The 20,123-nt window shown below is 45.0% G+C and overlaps 1 protein-coding gene across 8 annotated transcripts in view; it reads right to left on the minus strand.

Annotated features, from left to right (window-relative positions):
* Positions 1 to 5,597: 5,597 nt before the first annotated feature.
* The window catches only part of FMNL2 (formin like 2), a 302,979-nt gene continuing 288,453 nt past the window's right edge, over positions 5,598 to 20,123 (minus strand). For 2 of the 8 annotated variants that reach the window (XM_059704427.1, XM_059704432.1), the window contains 6 exons: positions 17,464 to 17,627; positions 16,104 to 16,205; positions 13,854 to 13,952; positions 13,059 to 13,182; positions 9,367 to 9,413; positions 5,598 to 7,642 (listed from right to left, as the gene is read on the minus strand). In XM_059704427.1, coding sequence (XP_059560410.1) covers positions 7,604 to 7,642; positions 9,367 to 9,413; positions 13,059 to 13,182; positions 13,854 to 13,952; positions 16,104 to 16,205; positions 17,464 to 17,627 — 575 coding nt within the window. In that variant the 3' untranslated portion in view covers positions 5,598 to 7,603. Of the gene's footprint in view, positions 7,643 to 9,319; positions 9,414 to 11,013; positions 11,141 to 13,058; positions 13,183 to 13,853; positions 13,953 to 16,103; positions 16,206 to 17,463; positions 17,628 to 20,123 lie in introns of all 8 variants that reach the window. The other 6 variants (XM_059704425.1, XM_059704430.1, XM_059704426.1 and 3 more) reach the window with 3 other exon arrangements.

A 20,123-nucleotide genomic window follows, 5' to 3' on the forward strand; every position in this document is an offset into this window, starting at 1 on the left:
TACTAGTATTTATTTCTATGTAAACTGTTCAGCTCTAAAAAAAATTGTATAATTTAAAGATAAACTAAATCACTGAAATTTTTGCTTCCTCTTGCCCACACAGCTAAGTCACTTTCTTTTTAAATTAGAATTATTGCATTTGAGGCCCCTATATTTGTTTTTGATCTACAAATTGCTATAGGATACTTTAGAGAGGCAGTGGTTTAAAGTTAGAATACTTTGCCTGGCTGGTTTGGCTCAGTGGATTGAGTGTTGGCCTGCGGACTGAAGGGTCCTGGGTTTGATTCCAGTCAAGGGCATATGCCCAGGTTTTGGGCTTGTTCCCCAGTGGGGGGCATGCAGGAGGCAGCCGATCAATGATTCTCATCATTGATGTTTCTGTCTCTCCCTGTCTGAAATCAATAAAAATATATTTTAAAAAAAGTTAGAATACCTGCTAACTTTCCAGGGTTGGTAATGTAATTTATACTATATTTCTTCAGTGCTGGATTTTTATTTTTATTTTTTTAATAGTAAATTTTAGCATATAGTCTTTGGTATTATCTTAGGATCGGTTGATCCTATTTCATGTTGGGATTTAAAAGAACAAAAGGTTCATTTTCTTTTTTTTCTTTATCATCCTAGTGAATTTGAAAAGTGGGACTAATCAGGATGACTCCCATCTCTGCTCCCTATTTTAGTTAAATCTGTTCACTGTTGAATGCTTCAAAAATAAGGGGAAGAGGGTGTTGTTTCTAAACTTCTCCCTGCCAAGACATTTTTCTGCTGTGAAATATGACATGACTTTGTAGAAAATGAGGACCATTATTTTTAGAAAATGGGAAGTAACCAAGTTGCTTGCTTGAGTCTCCTTTTGCATATTAGAACCAAAACATAACTTACTTATTAATCAGGGATTCACCTAGACTTAATTTTCAGAGGTCCCATTTTAATGATAGTTAATATTGCCAATCATGTCTAACACTTGACAGGAAGTGGTAGGATCTTTAATATAAGCATTTGATATTGGCAGAAATACTAGTGATGTTTCACAAGAGAATTTAGAATCTGTAAAATGTTTTAATTCTATGAATGATTTTTAAGTACAACTTTAAAGTTTTGATTTTTCTATTTAAATAAAAAGCTATTGATGTGTTTTAGCATGTCCTCAAAATAAATTTCTGCACTTCTGTCTGTCACAACCTCAAATCCCTATAAGACAATACAAATTCACGTTTCCCAATAGTTCACCCATGAAAATTATTTAACCTAAAAACAAAACTAGTGAACAAATTACATCTCTAACTACAACATCCTCGTTAAAAAGATGCTATTAAAGTGAGTAAAATCCTTGTCTTACTACCCTTTGATTATCCCATCAAAAGAGATTTAGTTGCTAGAAAGATATTGTCCAGTCTGAAAGCACAGATGATGGGAAGATTTTGTTAAAGCTAGAGTTCTGTGAATGTTTTTAACCAGTTAGATTAAAGATATAGGTTGTAAAAGCTGAAATGTCTTGCAATTAGACTTGATGTTGAAACAGTTTGAGTAGGGTTTGAACAAATGTGTTCAAGCAGGAAAGCATTTTTCTTTTCATATAAGGGGGAATGTATATTTTTAATTCTCAGAGTAAGGCAAATGTTGAGGGTTCATCTTCCCTCAATATTAATGAATTATTGGGTTAAATTCACTAATACATTTAATATATTAGTCAAAATAGGAACTTCAAATACTTGATGTTTTTATTTTCTCCCAGTCTATAATCCCTATGTGGGAAAATTGAATTTATGTGAAAAGTTAATTGAATCAATCAAGGATGAAAAATTCATTGTACTTTTCCCAAGCGTTTTTAAATTATTTTCAAATAAAAGTCCCACATTTTTTTTTTAAACATAGTGATGATTTTTTTTATTACCCAAAAGTAGCTTCAGCATATAGGTTATTCATGTTTTTCAACAAAAATACTTTTTATCCCTCCCAGTAAACCTGAAAATGATCAAAATGTTATAACTTTGCTAATTGGACCCCATAATACTATAAAATGAGAAGGATTGGCCTAGATCCGTGGTCGGCAAACTGCGGCTTGCAAGCCACATGCGGCTCTTTGGCCCCTTGAGTGTGGCTCTTCCTAAGCCTTAGGAGTACCCTAATTAAGTTCATAACAATGTACCTACCTATATAGTTTAAGTTTAAAAAATTTGGCTCTCTAAAGAAATTTCAATCGTTGTACTTTTGATATTTGGCTCTGCTGACTAATGAGTTTGCCGACCATTGGCCTAGAGATCATGGGTGGGGAACCTTTTTCCTGCCAAGGACATTTGAATATTTATAACATCATTTGAGGGCCATACAAAATTATCAACTTAAAAATTAGCCTGCTATATTTGGCCAAACATTTAATTAGCTCACCCCTAATGCCTTGGCAGGGCCGGACCAAATGATTTCACGGGCCTTATGAGGCCTTCGGGCCGGGCATTCTTCCCTCTGGCCTAGATAGAGTAAGGCAGTCTTAACTCATAGTGAAGAGACTAAAATCTCCTGAAACATTTGTGTACATTTTTTCTGGAAAGAAGGTCCAGTTTTCATCCGGTTACCAAAGGGCTTTGTAAGAAGCATTAGCCTTAGATGCTTCTGGTATGGTCAATTGAGTGTTGACTAGGTAGCCACTTTAATTTTTGAATCAAAAAAGAGGGAGCCCCTTTTATATGAAGATTTTTTTTTAACCTAGATGTATTTAGGAGAATGGTTTCTAATCAAATAGTACCCAGAGAAGAGTAATGAATGCTGTTTTTAAAGTTTATAGGATATTTAAGTATTATTGTGTGATTTATAAAAGTAAATAACTAAAACATTTCTAAAAGCAAAATGAGGCAAAGCATATTAATTCCTAATATCTTAAATTTGAGACTTTTCCCTTAGGGATGTATCTCTCTCAGTATGACGTAGATTTTAATTCTTTTACATTCTCTAGGTAAAACTGCATTGATTTCACATAAAGGAAACAAAGTAACATCATGAATGGTTTTCATGGAACTGTTGGAATAGGCTTGTAACAATAGGCTTATCTCATTCTATGGTTTTGAATACCAATCTAGTAATTCTTACTTCCCTTATTACTGCTTACCTTGCTCTTAAGTTTTCAATTGTTTTGACTTCAGGGGTGGTCTAGTTCCTATGTAAGTTTCATTCACTGCTGTATTCTGTTGGTTAGCACAGTGCCTGGCACATAGTAGGCATCTATTGAATGAATGTAACATATTAGTTGACAGATGTACTCAGCCAGCATACATGGTACCTACCATCTGTATTAAAGGGCTTGAAAAAGCATCTTTGCAATAAACCACACTAACCCATGACTAAAGCCACATACGCAACTGAAGTGCACTGAACGTGAGTTTTAGTGACTGTACTTTAACCATTACTTCAGAAAAGTTCAAAAGCTTGTCAGAACATAGAGCTTCCATGTGATTTTTGAGTAAAGAAATCTTCCCCGTAATGATTTGAAACTTGCCTTTGTAATTATTTATAAGTTAATGTTATATAATAGAAGTTCAAAAGTATAATTTATTTGAAGAATTAACATTTAGCTAGATCACTTGGTCTTTAAAACCCTAAGAGATACAATAGCAAACTTCCCATTTAAATTACAAGCTGAGAACTAATATTTTCAGGCTATTTTTGACAAAGGAGTGAATAATGGTGACATGACAGTTATTCAGTGTTATTGGAGCCGACTTAATGGTGAGGTGGGAAGTGAGAAGATTTTGCTCCTGTTACTCTCACATTCCCCCAGCCCTCCATTTTATTTCACTTATCTACCTGACCTAAATTCCTTAACTGCAATCTTTTTAAACTTGCTATATAAAAACTGCTTTTGTGACTCAGCAGGATCTAGTTCAAAGACATCTCACTGTTAGTGATTGATAACTGACTTAATTTAATGGCATTTGCGCTAGGTGTAAGGTTGATGTTTGCATTTCAAGGCAGCTAGCTAAACTCCCCCCACCCATTTTCGATCATAGACTGTGAAACAGAATGACTGCCTAATCAGATCAGATTCAGACTAAGCCACTTCTTTTTATTTTTTTAAAATTAAGCCATTTCTTGATGCCCTTTTATGCTGTTCCTTGGGGTATCTAAATGTGCTATTTATAAACATCTTTTCCTTTGGTTATGCCTGCAAACTTTTTGATAGGTATTGGTCTTTTGCTTACCTCTACAACTAAACCGAAGACTTGTTTTGAAAGGTGAGTAATAGGGGAACAAGGTTTCTATGTTCTGTGTTTGTAATTATCAGGTTTTCTGTTTCTATATTGTTTTGATGTAAAGAATTTCAGTTATATAAATTAGACCTTTTGTAAATAAATATAATTTATTAGAAAACAATGACATCTTTTACTAAATAAGTTGTTTTTGTGTTAACTTTTACCTTTAAGCACCCCTCATGCAGCAGTTCTGTGCTGTGAGATGCTAGATGCCCACATTCTGTTTTCTCAGTGTAATACCTGCTTTTCTCTGTAAAAAGATCAAAGAAAGTATATTAATATTTCATAATGCATTTGTTTTTGCTTCAAATTTTTTCTTGGAAATAGATGGGATATTAGGTTTAAAAGAAATGGGAAGCTAATGTATTAATCCTTTTTTATGAACTGGGATGATAGTAGATTCATCTTTGCAGGCATTTCTGATATAATTTAGGAAATAAGTATAAGGCTAAGAAGAGTTATCAAATATTAAAATCAATACATGTGTGAATTATAAATCCAATATTATAAAAGCATAATTTTCAGTACCCAAGTAGGTAGTTCTGTAAAATTCTGTGTTGACCCAGCAGATCCCATGGTACATGTCACCCCCCTTTGCAGAGCACTGCTGAGTCAGCAGGGTCACTGAACACTCACTGCAGTGAATTTAATGGATTAGGACTTAAGAGTTTAGCGATTTGAGAGTGGGAACTAGGGGATTTAGTTCTGGGTCATTGGTAAACACCTTAAAAAATGGATGCTACTGGTGCATCGGTGCCCTTAAACCTAGCCCTATCTGGCCTCATTTGACTTACTGCTGAAGTTTGGATTTGAAGACCTGAATTTGTGCAATACTGACTTTATTTCTTTTACCATGAAGCACTTTGCCCTGCAACAAAACAAACTGCAGAGCCTAATTGCAGACTTGAACTTCACCCTCCCCTTTTTAAAGTGAGGTTTCAGCTATATTGGTACAAGAGAAAGGGCACTGAGTTGGGAACAAAGACTTAATATAACAACAATTTCTTAAATGATTTACAGCCCTCTAAAGTATTTTCAAGTCACTTACACAGTTTCCTGAAATACTACATTTCCTTGCTTTCCTAAGAAGAATATGCTAAAAACATTAAATTAAACTTTACAATGATAACTGGAAAGAATAAATATGATTTGGGAACTGTATCCCTCACTTCCCAAATCTAAGTGGTTACTTTGTCCCGTACAGCAAGTGCTCAAGAGTGTACAGGAAGGGATTTTACTAAATTTACCAAATACATTTAGATTGAGTTTAAGCACCAAGACATACCTTTTTCTAGAAGATAACTGGCAAAACCCCTAAAGTATACCATTGAAAGATGACAACATGTTACAGGATAGTGGTGTAAATAGTTTATTTGCTCATATGCCATGAAAAGACCAGAAAAGTAACATGAACTGCTTTTATAAAACATTTCTAATATTGCTAAGAAGCAGGCCTATTAATAGACAAACAGAAAAGAACATGCCAACATTATTGTCTACTTGGAGATTAATAAATAGTAGTGATTTTAATGTGCTCGTCAGCATTGAGCTTTGGGAAACAGCTGCTTGTGGTAAAGGACCAATTTGTATTGTGTGTCTCATGGTATTGTCAAAATTAATGTTGGGTCAACAGAAAAACAAAATCTTGGCATGTTCTTTTTAAAGTACACATTTATGAAAATTTGCTGGCAAGTGGCTGTTTAAAAGCAATCTTTCTGTAAATAGGTATGCTAAAGTGAAATGTGATAACTGATCTCTAAACTGTCCTTGTAGTTAAATATATATATTAAAAAAACTATAAGTTAAAATAACATTCAGATTGTATAGCATAGGCCGATGCATTTTTAAACAATATTTACAATATTACCCAGAGGCTTAGGTGGGAATTAAGTGTAAAAACCATAAAAAACTGCACCAATTTTATAGCAAAATATCTGTACATTTAAAAAGAGATCATATATAACTACACATTATCCAAGGAAAATTGGACCTTCACCAAGGAGTTCACATGAGCACAACATAAAATAAGAAATTCAGTGGTTAAATACTATACAATAAACTTTACAATTAATATACTGATGTGATGTACCAAGAAGGTAAGCCAGAAGCAGAATGTATATTATGAAAAGTACAAATTAGCTTCAGTCCAGTTTTTGACTTTGGAATGGATCGAGTGCCCTGCCAGAGGAAGGAAAAGTAACAGTGGCTTAGTTGGCCATTTAGTCCCATTATATCTCATTTAAGCTTTATCCCAACATGAATATTCAATTCCTCATAAAGTAATATGGGAAATACAAAGTTTTTCGCTTTGATATATGATGCCAAATATATCTTCGACTTACAAAAGGAAGAAGGCGGGGGGGGGGGGGCGCTCGGAGCCAACCGATTGTCAGAGAGTAAGGCTGGGTGACTAACACTTCTCCGCCAGCAGAAGTAATCTTGAGCACTGTTGATAGAACTAGTGAACTTATTCCTGGCTAGCAAGGCACTGATTTCTCTTCTCAGTTTTGACCCATAATGATCCTCAGAAATCCTAATACTGATTACTGAGATGTTAACTTTAGTGCTAATTAATAAATATATTGCATTATCTTTTCAAAGCTGCCCCTAGCTGAAGAACAGTACTGTGCAACATTTGTATGCCATCATATCCTTGCATTCATACAGGGACTCTCCCAGGGAGGGCACGGTACACTAGCACAGGGTAGTAGACTGTGAAAGGAGACCGCTGAGTATCCTCCTGAGCTATTGGAATTGCAATCTATCTGAACTTTGCTAGGGCTTGGTTTTGCACACAAGTTTATCATGAGACTTTTCCCTCTTCCATGTTGCAAGCCCTTAAAAATACAAAGTTGGTGGGTATGACTGAAACACAAAATTCCTTAAAAGACATCTCAACAAAGGAGCCCACCACAGAGGCATCCATCTTATTTACAACTTCGCAGGAAACCAGGGTGGGCCATCCTGGGACATTCACAATGGCAGGTAATACACGTAATAGGAAATTTACAATTTGATTAAAAAATTGAGTAACATACTGGTGTAAAAAGATACCTAATCAAATCCAATCCTATTGCTTTGATTAATCTGAGCAGGTACTTCCACTTTTAGGCACTTGTTAACAAAGGTTGAAAGGAGGGCCCATCATTTTAAAATTCCTATGTTTGCTAAATCTGAGCCCTTAGAATACTTCATCTATGTTCAAGGCTGCAGTTAAATGGCGGCACATAAAGTTCATGTGGACAGCTTCTTTCACGCACAAACTATTCATTCAGTCAGGTCTCAGGTTCACAGGGTTATTTCGGCACCATTAACAGAACGCAAGTTCTGATCATCAAAGCGCCGCCTGACACTTCTCCTCACCGCATCGGCTCGTCTGTATGGTTGGTTTCTAAGATCTGTAAAGAGGAGAGCATCAGTGAGAGAATTGCAACCTTTAATATTGTGCTTCTAAGCAAGACAAGGCCAGCTGGCAGCCAATCAAAGCAGCTTGTGTAGAAGAGTCAGCTAATGGGCCCTGCAAACCCACAGAATATCTGAGCCAAACACATGAACTTTGCCCTCTGTATTTACAGTCAAAACATGATGTAATACTGGTGGGATTCTGGTACTTTTAGGGAATAGAGGAAGAGATTGCTTTTGTCACTGGCCAGAGGGTCTAGCGGAAGTCTTACTTCGAAACATTTCCTCAACTGGAAATCGCTATGGCTTACGTGTTTTCTTTCTTTCTGGAAACCTAAATATAAACAATAATGAATTTAAACTGCAAAACTAATAAAACCGATTGTCCTGTCCTATCTTATCCCAATTTTAATCAAGGAAGAACTATATTAGTTCGCAGACACAGATTCCACTTTTTAAATTCTATTATTAGCTGGGGTCAGTTTTTTATTTTGTGAATTAGAAACATAATGCTCAATTTAACTACTAAATAAAAGTAATCAATCAAAATAATATCCTATTCCTGAACATTCTTTCCTGCCACCAATATTTTTGTTTTTTCATTACAGCGGAGAAGTTATATGGGCCTTCCTGCATCCTCCAATTTGTATTGTAAATGCATAGCGGAATGGAATGCCTATTATTTTAAAAATGCTTCATTGCATGTTAGTTCAAGCAGGCATTGCTCTGGAGGGATAACGTGGGATGAACAAGAGGAATTTTATTTGAGTAATAAGTATGAAGCATGCTTTCCTTTTGATGGAGTCAGGATATAGGGAAAAATAAAGCAGGCTTCATACTTCTTCCCCTTATTTTGCTTATACATTTCCCTTTTATTAATTTAGTACTTTTTATTTCTGTTAGGAAACATTCTACCTTTAGAAGGGGAAACAGAGAAACAATAGGATGTTTGACCTTGACTTACATTTTTAAGTACAGTTGCCTGATATTTAAACTGGTAATTGACATAAAAGTCAAGGTTTCTGACTTCGGTTGGAAAACTGGAGGATCTGGCAATACTGGGCCCAAACTCTCAGCAGGCAAACACAAGCTGGAGCCAAGGCCCTCCTTCCGCACAGTGCCCACCAGCTCTGGGCTTGTTGGGCTTTGTGACCCTGCCCTACTCCTAATGCAAGCAAAGCATAGGTTTGCATAACCTGATCCTCAGGAGACTGCTTCCTGGCACAGAGTGGTAGGAAGGCCAGAATCCCACTTCTGGCTAAGGGCACGCAGGGACCGGCCTCTGATTCCTGAGCCCTCCGAGCAATTAATTTTAAAGATCCTAATCCTTCTCCGAAGGCTATAGATCGTGTTCTCTGGCCAGGACTGGCTCTCGATTTCTTTAGATAAAAATGGAGCTAACTGAATAACTCAAAGGCTAAGAAGGGGTAAGGGACAGCCTACCACCCAGAGCAATCAATAATCAGCAAAACCCTTGCCCAAGCCATCATGTGAGAATACGGAAGCAGGCCAGAAAGAGTCCAACAGAGAGGCCTGGCCTCACATCACTGATAGTGAGGTACAAAGACCTCCCTGGTAGACTCTCACTTCACCAGTATTACCCTGGGCCATAGATTGAAACTACTGATCTGCATACAGAGAGAGGAGGAAGCTAAGTAAAAAGTGATGCTTGCCAGCTCTGTGTATCCTCCACCACCGGTGTGCTAGAAGAAATCCTTACCCTCGAGTGAACATTTGGAAATTTAGTGATATTATTCTTCTTTAAAGCTAAACAGAAAAAAAAACAAAAACACAAAATGATGGTTAAATAAAAATGGGATGAAAATGAAAAGCAATTCAACTTAGTGCTTCACATTCCCGGGCATGTCAGCCAACAGAGGGTGAGGGTGGGAGGCCATCACTACAAGAGGTTGTTAGATAAAACGGGAGAAGATGAGCGTTCTTCCCATCCGGGTCGCTGACCACCCAGATCCAAGCTGCTTTGAAGTCTGGCTCCAGAATGACAGACAGTCCAACAGCAACACTGACCGTCAACAATAGCCAAGGAGGTAACAGTTTCTAGCCTTGTTAATAAGCACTGGTGGGTAAGTACACTCAGAGCAGGAACCACACACCACATCCTTTCACATCTTCAGAGACAGAGGAACATACATAAGGTGATTACAGAGGAGTTCATGCCACAAAATAAACACGCAGCAGTTCCATGTCAATCTCGGCACGGGAGTCCAACCACAGCAATGGCCGATGAGACTGTGTGTAACCCTAGTCTCTTCTCTAATCAACCGGACACGCAGAGAAGTTTGTTCCTTATCCAGGCATCGGGATCTACGCCCAGGCCGTGACTTCTTGGGAATATTTTATCTTTCTCTTTTTTTAATTCAGTGCATTTTCCGATGATAGGTAATTGCTATTTCTGGTGCCACCATCCTGACCAAAGAAGCAGGCCCAGATATAATCTCATCACAGAAGAAATGCCCTGGTTTGACATGGAACATAGTAAAGTCGCATGAACAAGATGACACAGTGAGGGGCTCCTGAGCCTTGGTTTTCACCTCCTGCCTCACAGCCTTACCGCAACACGGAACTGCTGATTACTGAACTCAGAGGGAGGAGGGGTGGGTATAAAGCTATGGATTGCCTTATGTCAGCTTATACAGGCTTCTAGGTCAAAGGCCTCTCTGGGTTAAGCTCGTACCATGTTCCCTGTGACACTGTGGATGATGACTATCATGCATAAAACCCTTAGGGCCCAGTTTACAGCTGTGCATAGTTCACAGTTCCTTCTGAAAATCATTTTGCAAGTTAGAGTACTTTGCATTCCGAGTGCCTATATACCAAGCATGTCAAATTCGCCGCGGGCCGCATGCCTTGTTTATTTGACCTGTGGTTAGCCTTTGAGTTTGACATGCTTGCTGTATACAATCAAAGCATGGGAAACAAATACAAAATAAAGGCTGGTTTGATATCTGTAAACCTGTTAGAACACAGTGCGCGCTCAATAAATGTTAGGTATAGTAGCTATTATTATTAATGACGATTAGTTTTTGTTCAAATATATTAGTCCAAAAATCTTGTAAGCAACCTAGTGGGACCCAATCCTGATTCTCAAAGAAGTGCTCTATTTACTACTTTTCTGAAAATTTCTGCAAGCAATTCTATTCATTCAACTCACGCATACCCAGACTGTCACAGCAGTCTGTGGATTCAGATGTATTGAGAGTGGCAGTGAGAAAGCAGTTACGGCTGAAATGCAAAACCGTGCAGCATGAAGACGACATACGACACAACACATGGAGATGGCAGTTCCATGCTGGTCTGGACAGACAGACACAAGGGTGATAGGAGGTAAAAAAAAATCTGTAGCAACCTTTTTCAGAGCATCAGGTGAGAAAGAGTAATAGTTTAGTAATGGTATTCCTCAGTGAGAACAGGTTCGCAGAAAAACCGAGAGCCACGCTTGGCGGTGCGAGCAGTAAAGGGCACAGTCTTCAGCACTGCATCGAAAACGACAGCCAAACAGGACAAACAGAAGAGAGTAAGAAGCCAAGATCTATTGCATTAGTACACAGTTAGTGCTTTGTTAATCATACCCGGGCGGGGGGGGGGGGGGCGGGGGGCGGGGGGACAGGAAAGGGGGATAGCAGCAACATACCCAAGTGAGCTCATCAAATCTAAGCTACTCACTCTGGGGTGGGTCATGGGTTACAAAATGGAAACTCTCCCCAGGACAGTCAGGAATGCTCCATAGGCAGATAAGCACAGTCCCCTCCCACGACAGATCAATGATTAGGTCAGGCGGATAAAAACTATACGTTTTGCTCAGTTTACAAGCCAGGAGTCACTGAGATGGAGAACAGACTAATGAAAAGGAACCCAAGTTCTCAATGTGCGAGGCTGGATGCTTCTCTGTAACAAGTTAATCCGGCAGCACTGAGGGCCAGAGGCGTTTACCCGAGGAGGTCCGTTCCTGGTCCTGCTCAGAGCGGAGCTTCTCCCTCAGGGGCTTTATCTGGGAGCAGCCACAGACCCCTGCAGGGGGAGCCTGAGGTACCGGCAGGCAGGTACGCACAGAATACGTCTGTACCCTGTACGGACACGGCACCTTCGCCAGCCTCTCAGACCTTCCTCTGCGTTTAACTCTGGGCAAAGGACTCCTCGTTGACTTCCGTTTAGCATTGTATTGCCTTGCGTCTGATCGGGTGGAAAAATTTGTGGTTTCCGCAGTTTGGGATCCTTATTTACAGTGCTGACTAAGCTTTAACAAGAAATGAGACGTCAAAAGTGGAAGAATTAAAAAAGTCTAAGAGTTTGTAAAAACTAGGACAGTTGGGGAAATGTGAATAATCACTAGATATTTCATATCAAGGAATAGTTGAGGAGGTGTCTGGTAATGGTGCTATGGGCACGTTTGCTTTATTAAAGAGTCCTTATCTTTCGAAGGTTCATACTGAAGTATGTCCACATGAAACTGTTTGTCCTGGAATTGCCTCACAATAATCCCAGAGGTTGGGATGGGGAGTAGGTAGAAGCAGGCATGTAATAAGACTGGCTGGCCCTGAGCTGAAAATTGTAAATGGGTGGTGGGTACACGAGAACTCATCATACATTCTCCACACTTTTTCATATTTAAAATATTTCTCACAATAAAAAGTTTAAGCATCTTGGAAGCTGATAAATAGGATCCATATGCAATAGACATGAAAGGGACGTCACTTCCAGCCATGGCCACAAGCCAGTGGCCCAAATCGCTGTCTGATCTGCTAAGAGGGAAGGCAGAAACTCTACAGAATTGGTTCCAGCAGAAAGCATTAGGCTACGACTTAATCAGCAAGAACCAAGCTGGGTCAGGCACCGTTCTTGGCTGACAAGGAGCCCTTCCCCAGCCCTGGGCTGGAAGCCCACTGGCCCTTCTGAATGGAAGCACCAGCCCCAGATTCGCGCTTGTCTTCAGTTCCCTGGAAGGAGTGGAGAGGCTGTTACAGAGCAAGTCGGAGACATCTGCAATGACTGTGGTTAGTGTTAGTACAGACCCCAAAAGGGTCTTGCCATAGCCTTTATCAATCAGGGAAGGAAGGAAACGGAGCACGGGACACATGGAGGACAATGGAAAACCGTTAGGAGAAGGAGTCCTGGTGAAATCTAAAGGGTTCCAGTGATATTGAGAAATCAGATTTCCCCCCAGTGATACTGAGAAATGAGATTTTCCAGAGAGCTTGTGGGCTTCTCTGACAGGCAGTACACGGGCTACGATAATATACTTCAAACACTAGCAGAGTCTCTGCACAATTCTGGGTCTGATTAAAGTCACTGAAGAACTGGAAATCCTGGACAAGCCGCAGCGAAATCTGCAAGCAGCCGGCACGGTGAGGCCAGCGGGATCTCCACGGGCCACCACGAGGAAGTGTCCTTTACCTGTGATGATATCTTCAATGGCACCATCCTTCCCTTCATACACATGTCTGTTATCTTTAACTTGCCGCCTTCTTAATTCCGCAATTAATTCTTGCTGCTGCCTCTTTGATTTGTGAGAAGGAGACTGAGAAGAAAGAAGCAAGGCCGAGATTAGTGGGATCAGCACCCATTGGAGGTTGGAGAAAATCCAAAATGTGTCTGAGCCTCCACCAAACACAAGCAGCACCAGCCCAATTTGTGCTCAACCCGAGGAACACAGAAAGCTTCTGGGAAGAGAACAAACTCACTGAGGAACACACAAGTCCAGCCGGCAGCAATGGGAAGGCTGGGTCCTATGGCGAGAACCACTGACTTCTTAAACTTGGCTGCAGAGGATCAAGGTGAAGAACGCTTTGACCTGCGGCCTTTTATGATCTTCACCTACGCTGCTCCCCTTCCCGGAATACCCTCCACCCCATTCTTCCTGGCAAAGCCCTGCAGGCAGCAAGGCCAGCACCCGTGGCATCCCCCTGAAGCCTTCCCTGGACACAAGCAGTGCAATCATCCGACACGGCCTCTCCGTAGTGTATACGAGCTAGGCTCTGCGTTCCAGATCTCTGTAAACAGGAATGCTACGCAAACATGCTCTTAGCCTCATTCAAGTTTTTGCTGAACAAAGTAATGAATGAGCAAATGTCCAGTTGCCGAGTTGCGGGGCCCTAGGAGGAAGCGGCAAGGGTCCTGGGCAAGCCGGCTTGCTGCCCGTCTCTCCTGCTCGCCCCCAGGAGCCTCCAGGGCAGGGCCGGGCACCCTCACCTTTGGGTCCTGCTGCTCCAGCAGAGCTTCCTGCTCCAGGAGCTTCTCCATGAGCGCCTGTTCCTGCTTCTTCCTCAGCTCGTTCTCCTCCTCTGCTTGCTGGGTCAAGTCAAAAGAATCAAAGACACGTCAGTGGAAATGACAGTAGTCAAGAGTCTCAAAGGTCATTCTGAGAGAATCCTCGGTGAGCCAGGAATCAGAGTAAGCGGAAGGGTCAGATCTACATTTGGTGGCTGTATGTAACACGGGCCTGGGGTTTCACTGTGTCTCTATGACACCTCTTCAAAATCGAGTAGCTCAAATTTACCCCATTCAGAGTCCTTTCCGGATCCCACTGTCAGGGGGAGACCTTTCCTTGCGTCTCCTCCAGGGGCCTCACCCAGTGACACTCTTAGGTTCTGCCCACAGCTCGCTCCTTCCCAAGGGAGGCAGAGTCACTAGTCCGATCAATTTAGGACAAGAAATAAAACAGGCTCATGTCAGCTCAGCCCTCCCGCATCCTCTCTTCTGAAGTCAGCCTCCCTAACGAGACTTCTAACAGCTGGGAACTGGTTAAGTCATCTAACTGAGGCTGAGTGTCAGCTCACAGATACACACACTTCCTCCAATCCAGCTGGTATCAGAGGAAAGTTTACATTTGATGCCTCTTTAAAAATATATATATATATTATTGATTTCAAAGAGGAAGGGAAAGGGAGATAGGAACATCCATGATGATAGAGAATCATTGACTGGCTGCCTCTTGCATGCCCCCTACTGGGGATCCAACCTGCAACCCAGGCATGTGCCCTTTACCGGAATCGAACCTGGGACCCTTCAGTCTGCAGGCCGACGCTCTATCCTCCGAGCCAAACCAGCTAGGGCTTGATGCCTCTTAAGTTTCACGTTGATGGAACTTGAGAAGGGAAAGGAGGGATGACAACCTACAACCCCACTCTCCATGCACAACACCCAGGTCTGGGTCAGGCTGGCAGGTTGTTATGCGACATCCAGGGCAGGTAACACATCCTGTGACGTCACTGCCTGATGAGTGTCCCGTGGTGCCAGCTGACAGGGCCCCAGGGCAAAGTGATGTGGATGGGGCACCCCGACAGGCATGGCCTGTGGCACCCCCGCCACCAAGAGCAGCTTCTCCTTTTCCTCTGCTCTACACGTGTCCCTACGGAAGCATCACGCTTTGAGACCAACCAGAGCCACTTCCCAGCCTGTATTACACGATTTAATAACAGCATGTATTTTCTCTTTAGACCTTAGGCTTATAACTTCTTCTGTAGGAAAAACGGTGGCCCCAGCACATGAGGGGAGCCACCTGGCCCCGGCACCAGTCAGCAGCCGGTGACAGCGACCTTCTCAGGGCGCGTGGCTCTGCGGCCTGCACAAGGACTTAGTGCTGGGCTTGGGTCATCCTCACTCCCAAGGGCATTCTCCATCTGCACACAGCTCGTGATGTCATCGCTACACGAGGCCACACTCAGATCCTACAGACTGGGATCTTTGAGTCTCAGTAAAAGGCCCCGGGATGGTTCTCCAAGGCCAGCAGCCTCTTCGGGCTGCGGAAGCGACCTACTACTTCCAATAGGATATTTCTCTGAAATGTAGATAACCCTGACACGTCCCCCTCCCTTCAGAGCCACACTCCCTCCTGCCTCCGCCAACACGACCAAGGGTTTGTATACGCAGACCAGCCTGGAGAACACGGATGCAGGTCTCCCGCGGCACTACAATCCCCTAACGCTCTACTTGTCACTCTAGCTCCAGGGACAAATTCTCCTGACACAGGCCCCTTTGGGTCATAGGCTTTTCAAGACTAGAGCCTGGGTTCGGTCCAAGAGAGCCTCCCATTTAAAGGGCCGGCCACCGCCCTCCCCAGCGCCATCCCTCAGCGCACAGAGAAACGCTGGTCTGGACGCGGAAGCCTGGGCAGGACCCACGGGCAGGCGATTCCTGACCTTGGCCACAGGCCAGGGCTCGGTCCCCTGGGGGAGGCCTGGGTTTCTAAGCCCTTTAACATGCCTGTGAGCGTGAGAGGTCAACGAGGCAGCCACGGTGGTGGAGCATCCCGCTTGCCCCCAGGAGCAGCCGTGGCTGTGTTTTCAGGCTGAGCCTGGCTGGCTGGGGGGACACAGGGAGCCTGATGGGCCTCCCCCGCCAGAGACTGCGCCCCAACAGCCGCTGAGACCAGGGCGGCTCTGAGGGCGCCCGCCTGGGACACAAGGCCAGGCAGGCCGGGGGGACACCTGCTCCAGTTACCTTGTAGGCCTTCACAAACCGGACAAACACAGGGAAGAAGACAGAGGGCGGCGTCGTCTTGGGGTTTTCTCCAAAATACTTCACCACATCATCAAAGGCGTCCTGCGGAAAAGCAAACTTCCCTTCACTCCATCCGTCCCAGCAACTGAACGTGACGCTCGGATAAAGAGCTGCCGCGAAGCAGGGTGATGACAGCGGCTCCCTCCGCTCCCCGTCCGTCCCTGTGCTGCCACCTGCCCCAGCAGCCCGTTTCCTCCCCTGCCGGTCAGGGGCAGCCAGAGCGAGCAGGGCCCACGGGATCCACCTCTGGGAACCTGCCCCTTCCACACACACACACCTCCATACACACACACCTCCACACACACACCTCCACACACACACACCTCCATACACACACCTCCACACACACACCTCCACACACACACACACACCTCCATACACACATACCTCCACTCACACACCTCCACACACACACACACCTCCACACACACACACACACACACACACACACACACACCTCCACACACACACACCTCCCCACACACACACCTCCACACACACACACCTCCACACACACACACCTCCACACACACACACATACCTCCATACACACACACCTCCACACACACACACACACACACCTCCACATGCACACACCTACACACCTACACACCACCATACACACAAATATTCTATTCCTCTCAAGAGCTTCCTAAGGCCATGGCAGAACTTAAAACCAAAGGGATCTTAGAAGTCACTCAAACTTAAAATCCCCACCCGCTGCTGCACTTCTCCGTACAGGAGCCCCACATCAGGACGCTCCCGGTCTGCTTGAGTCTTCTGGGACCCAAGGCGGCCAGCCTCAAACGGGAGCCATCAACCCCGTCCACCTGCAGAGTTCCCACAATGCTCTGCTTTCCCTTCTGTGACGCATGCAGTCCTCTGGCTGGTTCTCACATGTGCAGACTGCCTGCGCAGTGTGTGTAAGATTTCAAGGCCAGAGGCCTACAGAAACCCAGCGCACTGGGGACACTGCTTTGCTGAGCACAGCCTGACACGTGTGGGCGGACCTGAACACAGGACTCACATACAGGAAGCCTAGCAGGGGATGAGGAGAGGAAGGGGGGGGCCTCTACCCAAGAGTATGAAACCCCAGATTCGAGAGGTCAACGAACAGGAACAGGAGCCCTTCCAGGTACAATATTCGAAAAGACACTCCCTCCCCAATAACCACGAGCTACATAAGAATTCTACCTTCAGCAGACAGAGGGCAATTTCCCCTGAAGTCCGGGGCCAGCTCCCCCAGGTGGCCTTGAGGGACCCCACCACTTCTTTGCGGGGTCGAGGGCGCAGTACTGACCTGCGCGATCTTGGCGTCGTCCTGCAGCTTCTTCAGCCGCCCCTCGTTGCTGAGGATGAAGTCCTTCAGCAGCGTGTTGTGGTCGTGCATGGTGTACTCCCGCTTGGTCAGGTCCATGCCCCTCTGCAGCTCCTTCACGTCCAGCAAGACGTTCTCCAGGGAGACTGAAGCAGAGAAAGCAACGTTCCCGTGAACTCGGCCGGGAAGTCCAGACCACCGTGGGCTGGCTGGCGTGCCGAGCTCTCGGGATCCCCTGGGTCACTCAGGGGGCTCAGACCTCATTTCCAGGTTTCAGTGCAGACATCCTTTAACATAAATAACTCCCCTAGTGCTCACTGCCCAGCACTGCATTAACATTCCTCACATGCAATAATTCATTTGTACTGTTACCCATTTCACCAACAAGGAAAAGCAGCGCAGAGGGGTTACGGGCCCTGCCCTAGAGGTGGAAGGTGGCAGAGATGGAGTTCCGATAACAACCATGGACGCCAGTCCGGGGCTTTTACGCACCTACTCCAGGTCTCTTACAGGAGACGGTGGCCTATGGGTTGGCCTACAGAGGTTCTACGACCTGAACACTCGGAACTCTGCATTTCTGTGGCTCTCCAGCAGAGGGCAGCATTTTACCTGTTGAACTTGTACTGACCACTTGGCCCCAAGGCAGCCTTCTTTTTGTTAAACAACCCTTCCTGCTTTGAAGGGTTTATTAGCACAGAGTGGCCACCTCCCAGGGCAGGTAGCTCCGGCAGCTCCTGCAGGAGGTCCGGCCCCAGCTCCGGCTCCGGCTCCCCACTGCTGACGCAGCTCTGCACATGCATGGATTACAGAACAATGCAGCGCGCTTTCCCTCTAACTACACTCATGCTGCCTTGGTCACCTTTGACCCCTCGATGCTTAGGATGGTGCCAAGTACACAGCAGGGAATCAAAAAGGTGCACTGGACACACGAAGGTGAGTGAATGAGTGAAAGTAATAGGAATCGGAGGCAGCGCCCAGGGCACCAGGAAATCAACACAGAAAACAATGCAGCCAGAGCGCCTCCGCCTCCCCCACAGATTTTTTTTTTTCCAAATCACACTTTCAGGGAATCTCATTTGGGCCAAATAAAACGTGCTAATTAGTAAGGTTGAAATTTTTTAAAACTTTTTTTTTATTATTATTAAAATTGTGATGCTAAAGACCTCCTCTAATTTAAGCAGAGGAACACTTGAAAGGAGGAAAATCACGCCCTGGTCAGAATTCTTGGTCACAGCCCAGTGAGCCCTGACCCCTCGGCCGACCTGCCACAGGTGGCACTGCAGTCCTCCATAATCACACTATCACTTCTACCTGCCCCTCCATCTCCACCGGTGCCAGCAGCATCCATCCCAGTAACAGTGCATCCCCTCATTCATTCATTCATTCATTCATTCATTCATTCATTCATTCATTCACTTGTTCATTCCTTCATTCATTTAGTCCCATGATCAATTTTCCAGGGCAAAGGGAATTCCAAAGATAAATAACACTTAAACTCATACATACAAAGAACATGTTTATGTTTGCCAGATTTTTTTGGGGGGGGGGGGGCAGTTAAAAACGTGAAGGGATTAAAAAGTACAAATTGCCAGTTATAAAAATAACTAGAGGCCCGGTGCACAAAAATTTATGCACTCGGGGGGGGGGGGGGAGGGGGGCCCCTCAGCCCAGCCTGTGCCCTCTCTCAGTCTGGGACCCTTCGGGAGATAACGACCTGCTGGCTTAGGCCTGCTCCCGGGTGGCAGAGGGCAGGCCCAATCCCTAGGTGCAGCCCCTGGTTGGGCTCAGCGCAGGGCCGATTGGGGAGTTGGGGCGCCGCCCCGTCATACACAGAGCAGGGCGATCGGGAGGTTGTGATTCCACCCTCAGTCACACTCAGGGTAGGGCCGATTGGGGGGTTGGGGCACCATCCCCTGTCACACTCAAGGCAGGGTCAATGGGGAGGTTGCGGCGCCACCCCCTGTCACGCACAGAGCAGGGCCAATCAGGGGGTTGGGGCATTTCCCCCTGTCACGCACAGATCAGGGCCCATCAGGGGGTTGGGGCGCCGCCACTCTCACACTCAGGGCAGGGCCGATGGGGAGGTTATGGCTCTACCCCGTCACACACAGAGCAGGGCCTGTGTGTGTGTGTGGGGGGGGGGGGGCGGGGGTTGGGGCGCCGCACCCTCTCACACACAGAGCAGGGCAGATCAGGGGGTCGGGGCGCCGCACCCTCTCACACACAGAGCAGGGCAGATCAGGGGGTCGGGGCGCCGCACCCTGTCACACACAGAGCCACAGGGCGATCAGGGGGTTTGGGCGCTGCCCCCTGTCACGCTGATCCCGGTGCCGGGAGGCCTCGCGGCTCCGCTGATCCTGGTGCTGGGAGGCATATTACCCTTTTACTATATAGGGTAGAGGCCTGGTGCATGGGTGGGTGCTGGCTGGTTTGCCCTGAAGGGTGTCCTGGATCAGGGTGGGGGTCCCCACTGGGGGTGCCTGGCCAGCCTGGGTGAGGGGATGATGGCTTTTTGCAGCTGGTCACACACTCTTCAGGGTGGGGGTCCCCACTGGGGTGCCTGGCCAGTCTGGGTGAGGAGCTGAGGGCTGTTTTCAGGCTGGGGGGTGACTGAAGCTCCCAACCGCTCCTTTTTTTCTTTT

Source organism: Myotis daubentonii, chromosome 7 (genome assembly GCF_963259705.1).
Source record: "Myotis daubentonii chromosome 7, mMyoDau2.1, whole genome shotgun sequence".
Classification (NCBI taxonomy): Eukaryota; Metazoa; Chordata; class Mammalia; order Chiroptera; family Vespertilionidae; genus Myotis; species Myotis daubentonii.